Genomic DNA, 18,340 nt, shown 5'->3' with positions numbered 1-18,340 from the left:
TACCGATCAGGGTGGCGGGCAGGAGTAGCACATTCTACCCCGAACTCGATGCTCTTGGTATGGAGCCTAAGGGCATGTGGCTCCATATCCTTTTATTGTATAGTTTATTTTCTTCCGTTGCGTAGGTCTTTTGTTGGTTGGGAGTTGAGGGGTTTTGTCTCCTCCTAGCTCGCTTTTGTTGTAAATTGTTGAAATCAGTTGCATGGTTAATACTTGTAATATAAATGTTTATTACTCGCTCTTTATTAAGCTATGTTGTGATGTACATGTTGGAAGACATGTGTTCCGATCCTTGGGCACAAAACACATGCCGGGACTGCCGGAGCGGTATTTTGATTAATCGTCAAGATTATGATTATGTTAATGATCTGCCTGATGATTAGTTCGAATACTGTTTGGTCAGGTCCTCACACTAGATATTGAGTAGTTAGAAGTGGATGTGTTCCTCTTTCACACTGAGCACCATGCTGCTTGGAGATGCTTCCATGAGATGGAAGCTAATGAGAGGAGGGAGACTACGCACAAGCACATTCAGGAAGAGCAGCAGAAGATGATGGAGGAGCATAACCGCGTGATGGAGAAGGCCTATGAGGCAGAGAGGGAGAGGAAGCGCAAGAGGGCACATCGGGCGCATGATGCAGGACCCGTGGCGGCAAGGAAGGGGAAGTACCCACGTTGCACTCAGTAGACCAGATATTGTAATCCTATTGTTTACATTCCCTAAGGCATGTTAGGTTTAGATGTGGTACTTGTTAAGATCATAATGATCATGTTACTGTACATGCCAACATCCATATTTGTCGCAGTTCTCATTAAAATTACCGTGTTCAACTTTCCGTTTCTGTCAAATCCGGGTATCCCAAATATCACATAAACATTTAATGGCACTCGACAATTTTGACAACAAAAAAAATTACGATGCAAATTAAATTATTTAGCCAAAGCAAGGTGTCGCCCGTTCATGGGGCCTCGCCTATTTAATAGGCGACAACAAGGTGTCGCCCATTCACCAGGCAACAGCAAGGTCTCGCTCGGTGAACGGGTGACACATGTCATTCACTGGTTTTTTGATTGCCTGCTGGCTGAGACCCACAAAGTCTCATCTGTTCATCAGACGAGACCTAGCTCTCATCTGATGAACGCGCAACGGTAGCATATTGTTGCTATTGTTTAAAATGATCGTGTGATTAATTAATTATATATATATATATAATTTCGTCCTCCTTTCCCTTTTTCTTTATTGCAGTCTCTTATTTTCAACCTGGGACAGCCCGAGTTCCCTCCCCATCATTCCTTCCCATTTTGCTTGGGCCACCAACTTTTTTTATTTTTATATTTTTTGATTAAAATTTTAAATAAATAGATTCCTCGTGAAAAAAATTGTAAAACTAGGTGCATGCAACCCCCTGAGAGGGTTGCAGCCTCTGAGAGGGCGGTTAGGCCTCCTTACCACCCCTGAGAGAGTGGGTGGCCTAACCGCCCCCTCAGAGGGCGGCAAGGCTGCTAGCCGCCCTCTGAGGGGGCGGGTAGGGCCTGCCGCCTAGTGTGAGGGCAGTTAGCAGCCTTGCCGCCCTCCCAAGGGGTGGTTATGGCATATTATTTTGTAAAAGTTGCAAAATTTAGTGTATTTGGTCAAAATTTGAAATAAGGATTTTGCAAAATTTGGAATTAAAAAGGTTGAAGAGTAGTGAAAACGGTATACTGAGGAAGCGAGAATTTGGAGTAGATTACACAATATTCGGAGGATAAAAAATCAATATTTGTGAACAAATTGTATATGTGAAGCACTCGCAGCATATTACGCGGGTATGAGGTTACGAACGGCGACAAACATAAGATTAAACATATGATGGAATACATTACATGAGACTTAAACCACAACGACACGACAGGAAAAAAAGGTGGCATGTACGGTTCGCACAAAGACCTACTTATTAGTGCGCCGCTCCTAATCATAACATGCCTTAGGGGCATCTAGGATATTTTCCCTTTCGGAGGGCATCGGGACCTGCTGCCTTAGCACAGCGGGTTCGCTCCCTCTTCCTTGCCCTCTCAGCCTCCCGATCCTGAGCCGCGATATGATTATGCGTCTCCTTCCTCATGCGCTCTTCTTCCTGCCGCTTCAGGAAAAGTTCCTCTTGATGTTGCTCATACTCCCGACATGCATAAGCTTCCCTTCTCCACCTCATGGTCATGTCGACCCACTGCTTCTGTTCCTCATTTTGCTCATTGTCAAGCCATTGAATAAAATCATAGAGCGGTGGAGGGGACTGAACAAATAGAATAAGATGAGAGGTTAGTAAAACAGGGTGTGAAATCGACAAAGATGTGGCTGATATTTGTTGCTATACTGGTGGATACTCATATGTTCCATGTTGAGGCTTGTCATATTGGTAGTTGGCACACATGAAGAAGCGTAGCCCATAGGTGTATGAGATGTCCTACGACTCGCACGAAGCCTGCAACGGTCACCACAGAAGCACATCGGTGGTTCGATCCCTTGAGGGATGAAAATGCTCCAATGTTTCTTCAGTAGGCTTGGTGGAGCTGAGGAAGACATTGCACTTCAGATATCTGAGAAATAAGTGGTGCATCAATGTATGGAGGTTGGGCTATTTATGGTGAGGGAAGGTAAGAGTATTGGATTCCCTCTTGAAGAAAGGAGTGAGTGAAAGGGCTTAGAGGGTGGCAGGAGCATTGGATTCCATCTTGAAGAATGGGAAAGTTGTGGTATTGATGCTGGACAGAGATTCCATGTGTATTGGTACATGTGTTGTCATTTATTTTGTGGTCAAAGCTGTCCTGTGTTGTCACTTCTTGTCTAAAGCCTGCGCAAGGAGACATGTGTTGTCATTTCATGGTTAAAGTTGAACGGTTATATCATTTCTACAGATTATGCCAGGAAAGAGGTGATGTCGTTTAATGGTTGAAGTTCAGTAGTGTGGTCACTTCGTGATTAAAGTTAGACTCCCGACAAAGTTATCGAGCGGTCACTTCGTGTATAAGTAGCTTTATAAGATATACTTTTCTAGGTCTGTCGTGAACGGTTCATACATAGGTGAGGACGATAGAAAGTAGCATGTGGTCATGTTGGATTAAGAAATGCAACTAGCATGCCATCACATTGGAATAAGAAATGCAGTTACGACATGGTAAGTGGACCATAAAGATTACACGCATCCGAATACGTAAGAGTACATCGCGAATCGAATATGCATATGTAAGTTACAAAAACAAATGTACAACTCTATTGCTATCTCCCCCGCTACCGTCGGTCATTCCCCCCATCATGGTCTCGCTGCCGCTGCCGCTGGTTGATCCTCATGTGGCCCCTGGAGTAGGTGAGGGGGTCAGGTGGACCGACCTACCTAGCAGGCCGGGTAGGGAGCACCGGTGTCGAGGCCTTGTCCTGCGTGGGTTGTGTCGGAAGTGGAGCACTAGGTACCTGGGACCCCTATAGGACGTCGTAGTCTGATGTGCCCCCGAAGAAGTCCCGAACGAGGTCATACGTGGGGTCCGGGCCAGCCTCATCCTCCTGACTAGGGTACGAAGACTCCGCTGGCGTCCATGTGTACTAGCTGGAGGGGCCTACGAACAAATAATTGTATTACATATGGAAAATGTGGAAATGAAAGTAGTTGCACAAAATGCACAATTGTACCTATGTGGTATGCTGGTGCAGCAGAAGATGGCCAAGCAGGCGTGCCGTAGTAAGGCTCGAATGGTGTTGGTGGGATCGGTCACGGGGCAGCTGAAGACGGACTAGCCTCATCACCGAAATAACCTGTGGACAACATTAGATGTATTGCTGAATATATTGAATATGGGGATGTAGTGTCGCCTAGTACCTGAGGGTGGAGGCAAAGGGCGCGGTCTACGTGGTTGCGTCGAGGTGTGTGTAGGTGCACCTAATATTTGTTTAAAAATCAATGCACCAGTAAGAAACGAATATATTTAAACACCGTGCAAATAAAAAATCCGTATCTATTTGGTCCGAGCCTGCATGGCGGGGTAAAGGGGTCGTGTGGGTGCCGACACCGATGAATGGCGGTGCACATCAAACCACCTGGACGACTCGGCGTGGACCCCACTAGACCTGGGAGGCGCTCCAGCGGCGTCTGTGGTGGACCGGCATGAGGTAAGCTTCAAGCCCCGCGTGGTCTTGTCGAAAACCCGCTTGACGAACCCCGCAACATCCGACGCACTGAGGTGCACCCCTTGCCTGAGGTGGTCCATGGTACCAGCTGCATCCCTATGGATATCATAAATGATATCAACCTGTGGAAACAAACAAGAAATAACAATTTCAATTTACAATCATTGTTACACGAGTATAGAGTACTGAAATGACTTGTAAGTTACACATACCGCCAATGCAGCGTCCTCATCCCAATGGACCGGTACGCCTCCATAGCCAATGCGATGTGGCGCCAGATACACTCTGGGGTGTAGGTGACCCGTGTGCGTGTACGTGGCACGTACCATCGTAGGTAGTCGTCAAAGCTCCGCGCGTCGAAGAGATGCGCCTCCTCCATGCTGAGACGTACGGGGCCAAGTGATCTGCCCAGAGGTTGCCAACCGGCTGGCCCTTGCATGTATACCTACAAGTGAACCATGTTAAATATAATTGACAGTAATACGAATGTTACGAAATATTGAATTCTTCATATGTACCTGTGGATGTGCACTGGAACAGTGCGAATGTGGACGAGAGGGAAAGCTTGGTGGCAGCCAATCTGCTGCATGACGCGGTGCGGTGAGTACTCCTCGACGTAGATGTTGAAGACAAGCGGTGTCTTCGTAAGCCAGTAGTCCTTGTCTCTGGTACACAATGGCGACAGACCCAAACCCGCACTACCTTGGACGGCCAAGAAGTTGTATTGCTATCATATCACGTCGTCCGGACGAAGCCGGTCGAACTGCGACCGAAAATGCTCATAAGCGCTACGTGGCTGCTCATGCGCCCAGTGTGGCTGTGTGACAAACATCATTAGAATTCATTAGAAATAACATGTGCCAATTAAAGTGTTAAAAAAAGTACATACCTGGCGTCGACACCAAAGCGAGGCCATGGAAGGCGCGTCCTCCTTGGTCTCGCCATACCATTCCTCAGGGCACGGGGAGCAGTCCACCACTGACCGGCCTATGGAGAACTGCTCGTAGGACCACAGCTGCAGAAGAAGTAGGCACCCAGCAAAAGTGGCAAGTGGCTCCTTCTTCGTGCACGCATCACACAGCACCCAATACGTGGCAGCAAGGAGAGCAGATGCAAAACTGCGGTACCTCCTCGCCATCAGCATACGCTATCAACCTAGCGTACGGCACAAGGGTACTCGCAACCAGGTGGCCTTGGCCACTGGTGAACTTAACCCAGCCAAACAGCCAAAGCTGATAGGCCTCCAAATAACTGGACACCGAGTCCACGTTGGCCTGCGGGTGCATGTACGCCGGCTACAAGTATGACAAGTGGTAATAAGGAACATAACTAGATACTCAAATAGTAAATGAGAGGTTGCATTGTACGGTACCTGGAACTATAGGATCCACTTCTTCGTTGGCCCTCGTGCATCGGACAAGAACTCAGGCAAGTAGGGGGTGCGTCGGTCGTCCGCTCCACTGGGGCAAAGCGCTGATGCATGACGTTGATCCAGTCAGCATCCATGACGATGACCCCAACCGCAGCTCCCGCGCAAGGTAAGCCTAAGAGGTAGGCTACATCCTACAAGGTCAAGGTCATCTCGCCGCAGGGGAGGTGGAACGTATGTGTCTCCAGCCTCCATTGGTCAACCAGTGCTGCTATCAGCAAGTGGTCAAAATAGAAACGACACGCTGCTGCCTCGGGGTTCTCCGTCGATCGGCCTCAACCAAACAGCAAAGCGGTAGGAGTCTCGCTGCTGCCAACCTGCATCATTGGGAATATAAATAAACTGGGGAATGCAATACATGACTGATATGGCAAATGCGTATGAAAGTATCGAAGTACCTGTGCTTCCACCGATTGTCGATCGTAAGTAGCTCTCCAAGGCCACGTGGTTAGAACACTCCTAACTTCGTCTGGTGTTCGGCGGACAAGAAGCTGCGGTGCCTCTTGTCCACTGCAGGGTCGAGAAGCTTGGGGGTCGCAGGTTCCGCCATATCTGCATTTGAACGACATGTGCATTAATACATTGCAACATGTAGACAAGAACAATATATATTGAATGAAAATTTACTTTACAACTATATGCAACATGAATATATTGCGACATGTACTTACAAATGAAAGGTTCAAATGCTAGACAGCGAAGTACAATTAAGACAGCAAGCTACGCAAAATACAATCACACTAGAACGCGTCATAATACTCACATACACAACAGGTGCATTTTTAGGACAATACTTGTACGTGTGACCTGTTTCATTGCACTGACTGCATCGCTTGACCCTAGGACCCACCTCAGATTCATCCATATCGTTGCGAATCCAGCGAGTTTGTCGACGGGTTGGTGCGTTCATCTTTTCCAAATCAGGCACATAGATTCGTGAAGGCCTGGATTACTTGTAAAAGTGTCAACAATGTCGTAACCATACAGCTCATGATTCCAGGTGTTCAGTATTTGATCCTTCATGAAATACTTTGAAACATATTGTCTGGGAAGCATATTGTGCTCCGCACACGTAGGTATGACGTGTGTACAAGGTTTGTGGAGTAATTGTAGCTTCTAGCAAGTACAAATGCATGTCCCACTCCTAAACACGCACTCATGCACATGCCGCTCACATCTTCCACCCCTTCGACCCTTATCCCGGCACAGGACACTGAACCTGTACTCTACAGTCCCCTCTTGATTAGCGCGATGCATGTGGGCCTTCTTTGTGGCCTTCTCCATATACTCACATAGATCCGTCCATAAAGCATACGATTATCCTCTATTACATTTTTAGCAGTTGTGTACCGATCAATAAAGTACTCAGAAGTCCCATGCAAAATGCCTTCTACAATTCCAGCAAGTGGGAGGGATCTCATTCCTCGCATGACCCAGTTATAAATCTCAGCAAGATTTATTGTCATTACTCCATACCTTGCCCCACCACTATCGTACAGCAAAGCCCATTTTTCATTTAGCTCATTACGTATCCACTGTGAAAAGCTCCTAATAGCTGACCCTGACCTCCTTACTATATGCGGAGTATATGTTGGGAAAGGTCTAAGAGCTATCAGTTCATCACCAGTGGGTGCAGCCTCCGCTGTCTATTTTAGAGTTAGTTCGTCCAGTCTTGCCCATAGGGCATTGAACTTCCATTGCTAGTTTTGACTGCACAACTTTTTGAAAAGCTTCATCAACTCTTTGTTTTTGAACTGTCTCTAGAAGTTCGCACCCATATGGTGCATGCACCACCTGCTCTTCAGGCCAGCCCACTATGCTACTACACCCCGTCGAACACTATCATGTTGCATATCCAGCAAAGCCTCCAACAACCCTGCATGTCTATCATTAATCAGACACACATCTGGCCGGTCAAGAACAATAGCATGTTTCACCCGCTCAAGGAACCAATACTAGCTGTCCCCATTCTCACATTCCACAAAAGCAAACCCCAGTGGCAGAACTTGGTTGTTACCGTTGACCCCAATTGCAGAGAATATCTGTCATTTGTACTTCCCAGTCAGGAATGTCCCATCCAGGCAAATGATGGGTCGATAGTACCGAAATGCTTTGATGGTTGCAGCGAATGCAAAAAAAGCACGCTGCAATACTCATTTCCCGTTGTACTCCGCATCAATGGAGGGGTAATGCTTGATATCATAGTAACTGCCTGGGTTCCTTCCACATATTATGGCTAATTGATGAGGTAGATTGTGATATGAATTTTCATATATTCCAAACCTCATCTCAATAGCCTTCTGTTTCGCCCTTCATACCTTTGCATAGTTTATTGTGTACTGGACCTTTGCTCAATAACACGGATTATTGATCGTGGCTCATACCTTAGGTTATCCACAATCTCCCCATACATAACATTAGCAATAAAGGCAGATGACAGGTTCCGGTGGGCGAACTCTATTTCCTCAATGTGACAATTATGTTCCTTGACTATTGAGCACTGTTAGTAGTCTACCCATTTTCCTCTGAATGCGTGCACCAGCCAAGGACATTGAGGCACCAAACACTTCATATCATACTCCCTTTTACTGATTTAACAACCTTGAACTGCCTCCGAAGAGACAGCGACCAGAATTTAACTGTATCAATAACAAACTCCTTTGTAGGGTACATAGCATCCTGAGACACCTCGTTCTAATGGTACTGTCATGATGTCTGATCAGTCTCGCTAACCACCAATTTTGAAAATTCATGATCTCTCTACTCTGCAGGCACTGGAGCATTACCCTCCTCGTCAGATGAATCCCAATAGGCAACGGCTTCCTCCAGCTCTTGATCCTACAACTCCATCTCTTCAATTATGCTAGGGATATGCTCCCCCTCATCGGCTACACCCATCAGTTGCATCTCAGGAATATCCCCAAAATGTGCCCTGGTCCCAAATCTGATTCATCTTCCACTGCCTCACTTGGTCCTGCTACTGCTTCCGTAGAGTTCACCTCTGTTTGATCTTTCAGGTACGCCTCAGCTAACAAAATTAGAGGCAGGCCACGTTCACAAGATATATCTATATACTGCCTCCAAGTTGATGTGGCTTCGATCGGAACAAGCTCGCCAAAGCATCCATGACTAGCACGGCTGAGGACAGCTTTCAGCTTAAGATCATGTTGCTGCGAATCCAGTTGGAAAAACCGCATCAGCCACTTGCACACACCCGCAATGGTCCTCTCATTAGCTTTACTAAGACTGTCGGAGGGTGAACTCCTTAAGCAGGAATCCGGAGGGACCCCCTTTGAGATTCGGCCGGGGGGATGATTCTGAATCTGTTTTGCGGGTGAAATAAATGGGCGTAAATGCGATGCAGGTGGAAGGGAAGGATCAGGTGTAGAAAGTAGTAAATGCTCAGGAAGTTTTTTGACAGGTTCGGGCCGCACTGAGCGTAACACCCTACTCTTGTGTGTATGCTATAAATCCTCTGAGAATGTCTCTCTGAGTGTTTGCTGAGTTACAAGAATATTTGTCTAGTCTAGAGCTCCGTGTTCTTTGTTCTTCGGTGATCTAAGCTTTTTGTGCTTCACTTGGCTCAGTTCGGCCTTGACTCTGGTTGTCCTAAACCTCAGCTGGTCTTGCCTAACTTGACTCTGTCCCCCCTTCACCGAGGAGCCCGTCCCTCCTTAAATACCCACCGGGGCGGTAGCGTGTCCAGAAAGGGATGGCGCGAGTTTTAAGGTGCCATAAATGGAAAGCAACCGTCATGGGCTGCTGCACAAAGTGACGGGGAGGGTTGAAAACACACCCCATCTGGTCTTGTAAGTCATCATGCCGTTCTTCAACGGGCGCCGCGGGGAGGGTCCACCGGGCAACCACCGAGCAGCCCGACGTGCCCGCCCGGTCAGAGCAAGCCTGACACAGCAGGGTGGCAGGCGGGGCACCTTGGGCTTCGCGATGTTATCCCGAGGCACGCCGGATATCCCACGATGGGACCCGTGCATTAAATGTCCCCACACCTCCCTACCAGGCCGTGGCAGGGACTGACAGAAAGCGTGGGGGGAGCAGTTGGAGGTGACAGGCCGCGCGCCCTCTTAAATGCAGCATCGGGCCTTTCACCATCTGACACCTCACCGTTGGGCCTCTGTGGGGGCCACCGGCGAAGGACTTCTTAGGCCATTGGGGAACCGAGTGCTCGAGGGCCACTGTTCGCTGCCCCGAGCACTCTCTCCCGGATATGCCCTTTCTTGGTCCTCGGGGAATCGAGTGCTCGGGGGCCACTGTTCGCGGCCCCGAGCACTCTCTCCCGGAACTGACTGTTCGGGTCCTCAGGGAACCGAGTGCTCGAGGGCCACTGTTCGCAGCCCCGAGCACTCTCTCCCGAAACTGACTGTTCGGGTCCTCGGGGAACTGAGTGCTCGGGGGCCACTGTTCACGGCCCCGAGCACTCTCTCCCGGATCTGACTTCCCTTGGATCCTCGGGGGTCTCGGGTGCTCAGGGGCCACTGTTCGTGGCCCCGAGCACCCTCTTCCCGGTACTTAGCTTTCCTTGTCGTCGGGGAACTTGAGTGCTCGGGGGCCACTGTTCGCAGCCTCGAGCACTCTCTTCCCGGCACTTGGTCTTCTTGGGTCATCGGGGAACTCGGGTACTCGGGGACCACTGTTCATGGCCCCGAGCACCCTCTCTCGGGACTTGGTCTTCTCGCACCTCGCGGAGATAATCCCCGCGGGAGGGCACCACGTGGCGCTCTGCTGATCTGGCCTCGGGACTCGAGGACCCCTGGTTCCTGTGTCACCGACAAAGACCCTTCATGACATGACGAAATCCAGACAGATCTACACCGTTAGGACCATACCTAATTTCACCCTCACCATAATATATCTGAAAAATTAATTTATCTGTCATCCTTGGAAACATCTGCAAATATAACCAATGTTAAGACCGACGAACTATATTCCTCAGTATTAGAAATAAAAAATTTATCGACACCGATTCATACCCAACAATAGGTTCTTCAATAATACCCATAACCAAACTTACCAACAAATATACTGTTTTCACTACTCTTCAACCTTTTTGATTCCAAATTTTGCAAAATCGTTATTTCAAATTTTGACAAAATACACTAAATTTTGCAACTTTTACAAAATAATATGCCATAGCCGCCCCTTGGGAGGGCGGAAAGGCTGCTAACTGCCCTCCCACTTAGCAGCAGGCCCTACCCGCCCCCTCAGAGGGCGGTTAGCAGCCTTGCGGCCCTCTGAGGGGCCCGTTAGGCCACCAGCCCTCTCAGGGGGTGGTATGGAGATCTAACCGCCCTCCCAGGGGGCTGCAGCCCTCTCAGGGGGCTGCAGGCGCCTAGTTTTACAATTTTTTCCACGAGAAATCTATTTATTTAAATTTTTAATAAAAAAAAAAACTCTCTTCTCTCTGGGTTGTATCATTGTAGCCCACTTGCCCGCACCCGAGCCTCTCTCCACTCTATCTGTTTCTTTGCACACAGGGCCCACACGTCAGAATCTTCTCCCTCCTCCACCCGATCCCCATTTTCACGTTGTTTCCAATCCGGCAACGAAATTCCAACGCTGAATCCTTCCGTTTCAAATGGAGTAAATCGCCCAAAAGTTCAAACAGATCCGCAATTAAACCCCCGATCAATTGCGCAATCAATCTTAGACCAAATACGCGAAGACCTTGAGCGAGAACGGTGGAAATCAACGCGAGAACGATGGAAATCGAAGCGATATCGCCGGCACCGCCGCAAAACACTACCCTCATACACCCCCCACTCCCCTCATCCACTATAAAAAGGCACCCCGACTACCCTAGGCTCATCCCGACACCATACCGACACTCTCCCACATAGCCTCGCTGCGAAATCGTCACTCGAGAGCCCTGTATCGAGCTCGCACTGCTCGCTAGAGTTGCACACAATTGCCACGCTTGCTCTCCGTCGTAGAAGCCGCATCAGCGTCGCAGAGTAGCTCCACGGCATCGTGAGCTCGCGAGGAAGCTTCACACGGCAAGTTTGTCAACCGTCACCTATCAGAGCACCGCCGCCGACGCACACCAAAGTGTTTCTCCTCCATTCGCTATCGCCTCCTCGACATCCGCTGCTTGCTAGAGCCGATTGACCGCTAGAGCAACGAAGTCGACCAAGTCTGGCCATGCTCCGCCGTCGCCCAAATGCCACTACCGTCCTATACGTCGGAGTAGAGGTAGGCGATCCATCCACCGTTTGATCTGGATTCCGCGGCTACAATTAGATGTTACGTACTCTTTCGATTAGATTGATTCGAGCCGTCCGCTAAGATCAAGGGCCTAGATTTAAATAGGCATCAATCCAGTTAGCGCCCATGTCATCATCCCTGTCAGCACCAACTCATCAGTCACCCACGCCTAGTCAGCACCAAGTCAGCATTATCTCTTTTATTTAAATAAGATGATGATGTCATTCTGACATCAAAATCATCCTTTTCCAGTAGTAAAATAAATCTGTTAAATCTGTTAATTCATTAAATAGGGTTTTCTATGATAGAATAATTTGGTGGAAAATGTTAAAGAAACATTTAATGCCTTAATTAGAGTTTTCCCTTGTAAAAATAATTCTAAATAAATCATATAAATTACTATTAATTCACATTAAATATTATTATATTCTTAATCATTCATATCAATTCCCATACAATACACTCTCTCAATAAGACTAAAAAGGGACCAAGGAGGTTTCTCATGAGTACACAAATTAACAATATAGGGAAAGGTAAAAGTAAATAAAACTAAACATGGTAAGGCTACAACGGAAGGCACTTCATCAGCAGAGTTGGGGTGTTTTCAGTGTCTTGACCTGCTTCTGTACCTGCAGTGCCATCATTCTTTCAGCTGCTATCTGATGAGTAGCGTGGATGTTCCAATCGGCTTTAGATAAATTAACGTTTATAGTTACCTTGGAGAGCGAGACGGCGACCGGGAACTGGAGCGTGATCGAGAATGGTGCCTTCTTGGACTTCTGCTCCTACTACGGCTTCTGCTATATCGTCCCCTTCTGCACCAGGAAATGATGATATTTAGCACACATAACAGACGTTCCTCAGACTAGTCAAGATCAAGTGTTCTCATAAAAACCAGAACTTGTTAACCAACTATTTTAAATTAATAGTAATCGCCAAGATAAAAATATGATTTTGGAAGAAAAAAAATCATCATTAAAGCAACCGCTTGCATATAGCTTAAGAAAGGAAATGGCTTTGACATAATGAAAATTGTTTCAAGTACCTTGGTGGCGAACGGCTAAGACTACTGCTGCTACGACGCCTGTATCGACCCACTTCTGCAAGTTTTTTCTGCCTTTGTCGTTCTTGTTCCCGTTTCTTTGCAATCTCAGCAGCTGTGTCCTTTCGAACTGTCGAGACAAAAAAAAAGAAAAAAAAAACCTTAGTGTGGGCATAGGAGAAACTACTAGCATCATCCAAGATCATTTATGCAGGTAGAATGTTAAGCACATACTTTGTTTGTTAAGCTGTTTGCTCATTATCCTTTTAAGTCTTTCTTGTGGTGTTTCTTTCTTTTCAGTCTGGGGAGTTTTACCAGTTCCTCCAGAAGCACCCTTGCTTAGTTTGGCTAGTGCTGGTGTACTGTTAACAGACAATAGTTCACAAATTAGTGTCAAACACGTCATAGTAATGATGAAAAATACAGGCCAATATTCTGGTACCAGAGACATGCTCAAGTTAAGGCAATGTATCATGCACGTGAAACTTGAGTCAAGGCTTATAAACAAACACAAGATACCAATTGCAAGCAACTGGATGCACATACAGCTGCTCTCTCCATAATATTGTAATCATGATGACAAACCTGGTGAGCAGTTTCAAAGTTTTTGCACCTCTTTCCTGTTCCACAGACAAAGAAGATGCAGGGTCACTGTGAAGTGCCTCAAGAATTTGGCCGCCTGATGACCTGCAAGGATATGGGGTATTATAGGCATAATTTGCATGAGCAAAGAGACGTAGGTCACGAATCCCACAGCTGATAATATCTTCTTCGTGCTCAGTAAAACATATACCAATTCATAAAATGCATGCCTATCTATAGATGTACTCATTTCTACACCATAGCAATAACATCATGACCATGTCTTCAACTATCCTAGTCCTGAGATAGTCAGCTTTTGAATACCCGGACCGTGACAATAAGCTCCAGCAGAGAAAAGATCGCCCAATGTATATTTGCAAATATTAAAAGTCGAGTTTCCCGACCGGTTAGGTATGTCAATTCGTATTGGAGATGAAGGCGGAGAGATCCCTGCAATTTTCGGCTCACTTGTGGCATCTGAACCTCCAAATTCAGTAATGTATTCAACCTTTGGAGGCTTTGGCTTGCTCCGATAACTGCTTTCAGCATGTGTAACACGGCCATGACGTCTAGAATAGGAAGGTGATCGAGATCTTGATTGTGACTTTGATCTGTCAACATGAAATACTTATGCAGGTTAAGCAAAGCAAAAGAAAATATTAAAACAAAACTCATTGAGCATGTAACAGACCTTCTGCCCCTAGAATATGCATCATATGACGGGCTTCTCCTTTGTTCCCTATATGGCCACGTATTAGGGAAATTTTAACATTGTTGTAAAAATGATCTCACTTTGTTACTTTGTCTTCCTTGTTAGAAGAATGATCTAATGTTACCTATAAGGATCATGACAAGATACCCTTCCAACATAACGTGCTGCATCCCGCTCTCTTTCCCTCTCAACTTGAGAAGCTTTCCTTCTTTCTCTACGACTCAACTTTTTCTGTATAATTTTATTGTATTAGTTCTTGCTAGAAGCAAGTAAAGAGACAATACTTCAAGTTATTAAGGTACTAACAATGGAAGGGTCGCCTTTAATAATTTCTTTCTGCCGCTTCTCCTCTTCTTTAGCTTTTTTGTCCATGTAAACAAGCCAGTTATATCTTTTTACCCCAAACTCCTTGGCTATACTTTCCATCCGCTCATCACTGCTATCATCACTGCTGAAGTCCTTGTCATCCTCATCATCTTCTTCTTCATCATCACTGTTTAGATCTTCAGCTTCTTCATTATCATCCCCTTTGTATGAGTATCCAACCTGTGAATATGCACCTTTGCTAGCAGGAGGCTGTGAGGATTGAGGTCTGCCAGAAACAAGAATAAAGAATAATTACGAGTAAGCCAGAAACAATTAAAGAACACGGGGCCTGATGAAAAGAAGTCAAACTAAAACTTATAGTCTTTTCACAGCAGCAATGATACCAATCATAACAAATGGTAAAGAACATGAGCTAGGTCCATGTACAATTTTATGTGCTTCGCTATCTAAATCTGATTTACCTCTGGAATATTCAGCACGAAAAAATTAAAATGGTTATCTATCCACGTGTAAGCTTGTTCGTGCACTTATGTGGCGGGGTCCAACTAAGGACCTACTTGTTTAAAAAATTATGAATGTCCAACTACGGCTTACTTACCGGTTCTTCAACTTTTTGGATGCTTTGCGAAATGAGCTAGATTATTTGGTAAATCTCTCTCCCTCCCTCCCTCCTCTCTCCCTCCTTCGCTCCCAATCTTTTGATAAATGAAGCTTATAAGCCTATGTAAATTGCAGGCCCCACAAACATCACACTACTTCAGCTTCATCCTATAAGAGACTTAATATCACGTTACATCTGAAACAATCGGTTTCTTGTCCTAGCTTAAGCTTATTTTGCTCATAAACCGACAGTTAAGGCAGGCCAGTCAAGTATTAAAACACATGCCAGCTAATCTTGCTAGGAACATAGCAAATCACATGAGCAACAGATACTGCCAATGCCATATATATTAATGCTGCACGAATGAGTGTCAAGTTTATCAAATTTTGTAATATAAACTAAACAAATCATCATCACATTTTCAGCCTTTCAGGTAAACATGAACATTGAATAACAAGCAGGTGGTCAAATGATCACCTCAGAACTAGATAAAAGTATTTTTGAGGTCCAGTCTAATCACTTACTAGCAATAGTTCTTTTTGTATAAAAGAAACAGTAGGGGAGGGTCATACTGAAATATATTAAATAATAAAACATAGAAGGTAAAGTACAGAGGTAACAGGAATTCAGGAAGGGTCCAGTACTCCAGTTTAATTATTTACAAGCACGAATGGAAGAGACTTCAACTCACAGGTTTTAGAGTGGTGAAGGTCTAACTTTTAGCCACTCCAAGTCTGCAAGTAGAATTCTCTTCCATAGATGCTCTTTGGGAGGAGCATCGCTGAACAAGCTATTTGTTCATTTGTGGTGAAATGTGCTAACAGGCCAAAGTAGTTAATTCTCTAAAAAAAACTTCCTTTCAAAACTGTTCTAGCAGTCGACAACATATCAAATATGTACAAAGTATTCAATCTGATATTTACCAAGTTCCAGCGCTCTTAACTGAATCGGCATTGAAAAAATAGATGAAACCAATCCTGGTGACATGAAGTGATTTTTTTGACTTATAGATGCTCAATTCTGCAACCTTGAAATAGATACACTCATATTGGTAATACTCAGCCAATAGGTGGATACACGTGTATTCGTGTGATTAATTATCTGAAGAATGAAAATATACAACAAGAACCTTACATGTCTATAACTTTTAATCTACCAGAAATTTTCAAGGATAAAATCCTCTACTGTCAGTGTACCTTTCCTATGTAGTAAAGTCCACAACACCACATACAACTAACCTCGCAAACTTTGGGATTGAAGTAATTTACTAATTCAAAACTTCTCGGATTTGTGCAATCTTCAATTGTTGTAGCACAGAAGAACTCCACTCATTTGTTTAAACTCTTATAGGCGAATAAATGTAAGCTACATGGGCAGAAGAGGAATTGCAGAAAATAAACTAAGAGTAGACATACTTCTCAAAGCTAAAAGGAAGAACAGCTTTTGCCTCCAACTCTTGCACAACATGCTGCCAGCCCGCCTCGTCAGAGACTGTGGAGAAGAAACTAGGTAAATGTTCAGGTTATTATCATTAGGCATTGAGAAATAGCATCCTTTCTGTACTAATTTAGGAACGAAAAATAACAGCGCATCAGAACGACCCCATAAGTAATGCAAATGGAAGCCAGACATCAAATTCCTATATCAACAGCAACAGAACAGAGAAACCAAAAAGGTACCGACATCCTCTACGACGATGCTTAATCAAATCCCGATAACGTTCAAAATTAACAAATTCCTCTAACTCTTCCTCTTCATCAGACTTTTCTTGGACTCGAAAAGGCCGAGAGCTAGAGTCTCGGATGAAGTCAAGTAGTGCACGGCCATCAAATCTGCTCATCAAGAGAAGAAGTATTATTTTCTTGTTCTTAACAATCTATAACAACTCAGGAAAAATTACCTGTCAATCAAAATATCTTGCTTCCCATTCCACGGTATCCTGCAAGAAAGCCAGTACAGTTAGTCAGTAGTATCACTAAAATAATGACAACAAACTATCCTTTGACATCATCAATATATCCCTTGATACTTCCTAGTGTATGCATCGATGCTGCTAGATTCAAGCAGGGACGGACCTTAAATTCCAACACTGATTATCGAATTAATTAAGTTGAAGCATCATCTTAGAAATCAAATTTGCTCACAACAGTAACCAAACTAGTTTATATCAAAGGAATACAGAAGGACAGAAGTTCGTTGCCTTGCAGGTGAAAAACGTATATTTCTAACAAAAGAATCACTGCATTAGGCACAATGAGAACCAAGCGAATAGCCTCAAATAGAAAAGGAAATTCATGAGTCAACTGAACGGATGTCGTACAATGGCGCCAATGACACGATTCCCATAGCCAACCCAATAAAGCCCAGCAAATACATGGATCACCGACGATCCCGGACTACCACTAACACTCGTCAGTAGCATCCGCAGGCCGACCGGTCGACCCAGTTGCGAATATCAGCTAACACAATCTGCGTCAGTTGCGTTGCACTTCCAATTCATCATATGGCCAGTCAATTCGACCAAATCCAGCATTCCGCTTCCAATACAACCAAGCGTCACACAGGATGGAGAGAGAAGTTGAGAGAGGCGGGCACGCACAATCCCTGCTGGTCCTCTGTGGCCTGGTAGAGCGCGTCGTCCCGGTGGACGCGGCACCTTGTGCCGGAGACCTGGATGGCCTGTTGCGGGTCCCCACGGCGGCGGGCGAGGTAGGCAGCGCGGCGCTGCGCCCGGCGGCGCGCGGCGTCCATGAGGTCGTGGACCTTCCGCTCGGACCGCCGCGCCTCGTGCCACATCGCGCTGTTGCCCCGGAAGGTGCAGGAAGCCGATGAGGGGGGGGGGGGGTCTGCGTGGAGACCTAACCCTAGAGGAAGGTCCTAGAAGCGACGGGGGGAGCGACGGAACCCGGGCGCCTCCGCGTCCCGAATTCTCGAAGAGCAAGGTAGAATTACCGAGAAGGTGGGGCCCATCGGTCAGACTGATTACTTGTATGGCAGCCTTCTAGGTCCCAACCGTCTCATCGCTATTTGAAGCAAATCGTCAGCCGTGGCACGAGCTAGAGCTTCCTCGATCTCAACCATGGAACTTTTTACCTACTCCAGGCCTGCAAACCTACCAAGGCCCATCAATGTATACAATTTGATTAATTTAATTTTATTAGGTGGAAACGAATTTTAGTTTAATTTTTTGAGTTTTGCATCGATCTAATAATTAAAAAAATATAAAACTTACATCTCTAGTTGGTAGCAACGAAGCTCAAAGAAAAGCAACA

General features: G+C 45.8%; 1 protein-coding gene across 2 annotated transcripts; it reads right to left on the bottom strand.

Moving 5' to 3' along the window:
- Positions 1–12,200: 12,200 nt before the first annotated feature.
- LOC133915986 (uncharacterized) lies at positions 12,201–18,073 on the bottom strand. 2 transcript variants are annotated; one of them, XM_062359446.1, is made up of 13 exons: positions 17,668–18,071; positions 16,969–17,007; positions 16,752–16,900; positions 16,484–16,559; positions 14,447–14,732; positions 14,265–14,371; positions 14,120–14,167; positions 13,833–14,039; positions 13,432–13,533; positions 13,081–13,208; positions 12,850–12,976; positions 12,521–12,619; positions 12,201–12,433 (listed from the first exon to the last, which is right to left on the bottom strand). In XM_062359446.1, exons 1-13 carry the CDS (start codon positions 17,862–17,864, stop codon positions 12,409–12,411), a joined length of 1,590 nt encoding a protein of 529 aa, XP_062215430.1. In that variant the 5' UTR covers positions 17,865–18,071; the 3' UTR covers positions 12,201–12,408. The 2 variants fall into 2 exon arrangements, 1 of the variants encoding a protein (XP_062215430.1); XR_009909431.1 differs by lacking the exons at positions 12,201–12,433; positions 12,521–12,619 and having other exon boundaries at positions 13,460–13,533; positions 17,668–18,073.
- Positions 18,074–18,340: the final 267 nt, after the last annotated feature.

This window comes from Phragmites australis, chromosome 4 (assembly GCF_958298935.1).
Source record: "Phragmites australis chromosome 4, lpPhrAust1.1, whole genome shotgun sequence".
Classification (NCBI taxonomy): domain Eukaryota; kingdom Viridiplantae; phylum Streptophyta; class Magnoliopsida; order Poales; family Poaceae; genus Phragmites; species Phragmites australis.
Note: the sequence above shows the minus strand (reverse complement) of the source record. Positions and strands in the feature narration are given on the sequence as shown.

Coding starts and splice junctions, on each gene's coding strand:
- LOC133915986 (XM_062359446.1), bottom strand. CDS start 17,864: ATGTGGCACGAGGCGCGGCGGTCCGAGCGGAAGGTCCACGACCTCATG. Junction 16,560..16,751: donor TAAGCATCGTCGTAGAGGAT/GTCGGTACCTTT, acceptor TCTTCTCCACAG/TCTCTGACGAGGCGGGCTGG. Junction 13,534..13,832: donor CGAATTGACATACCTAACCG/GTCGGGAAACTC, acceptor ATATCCTTGCAG/GTCATCAGGCGGCCAAATTC.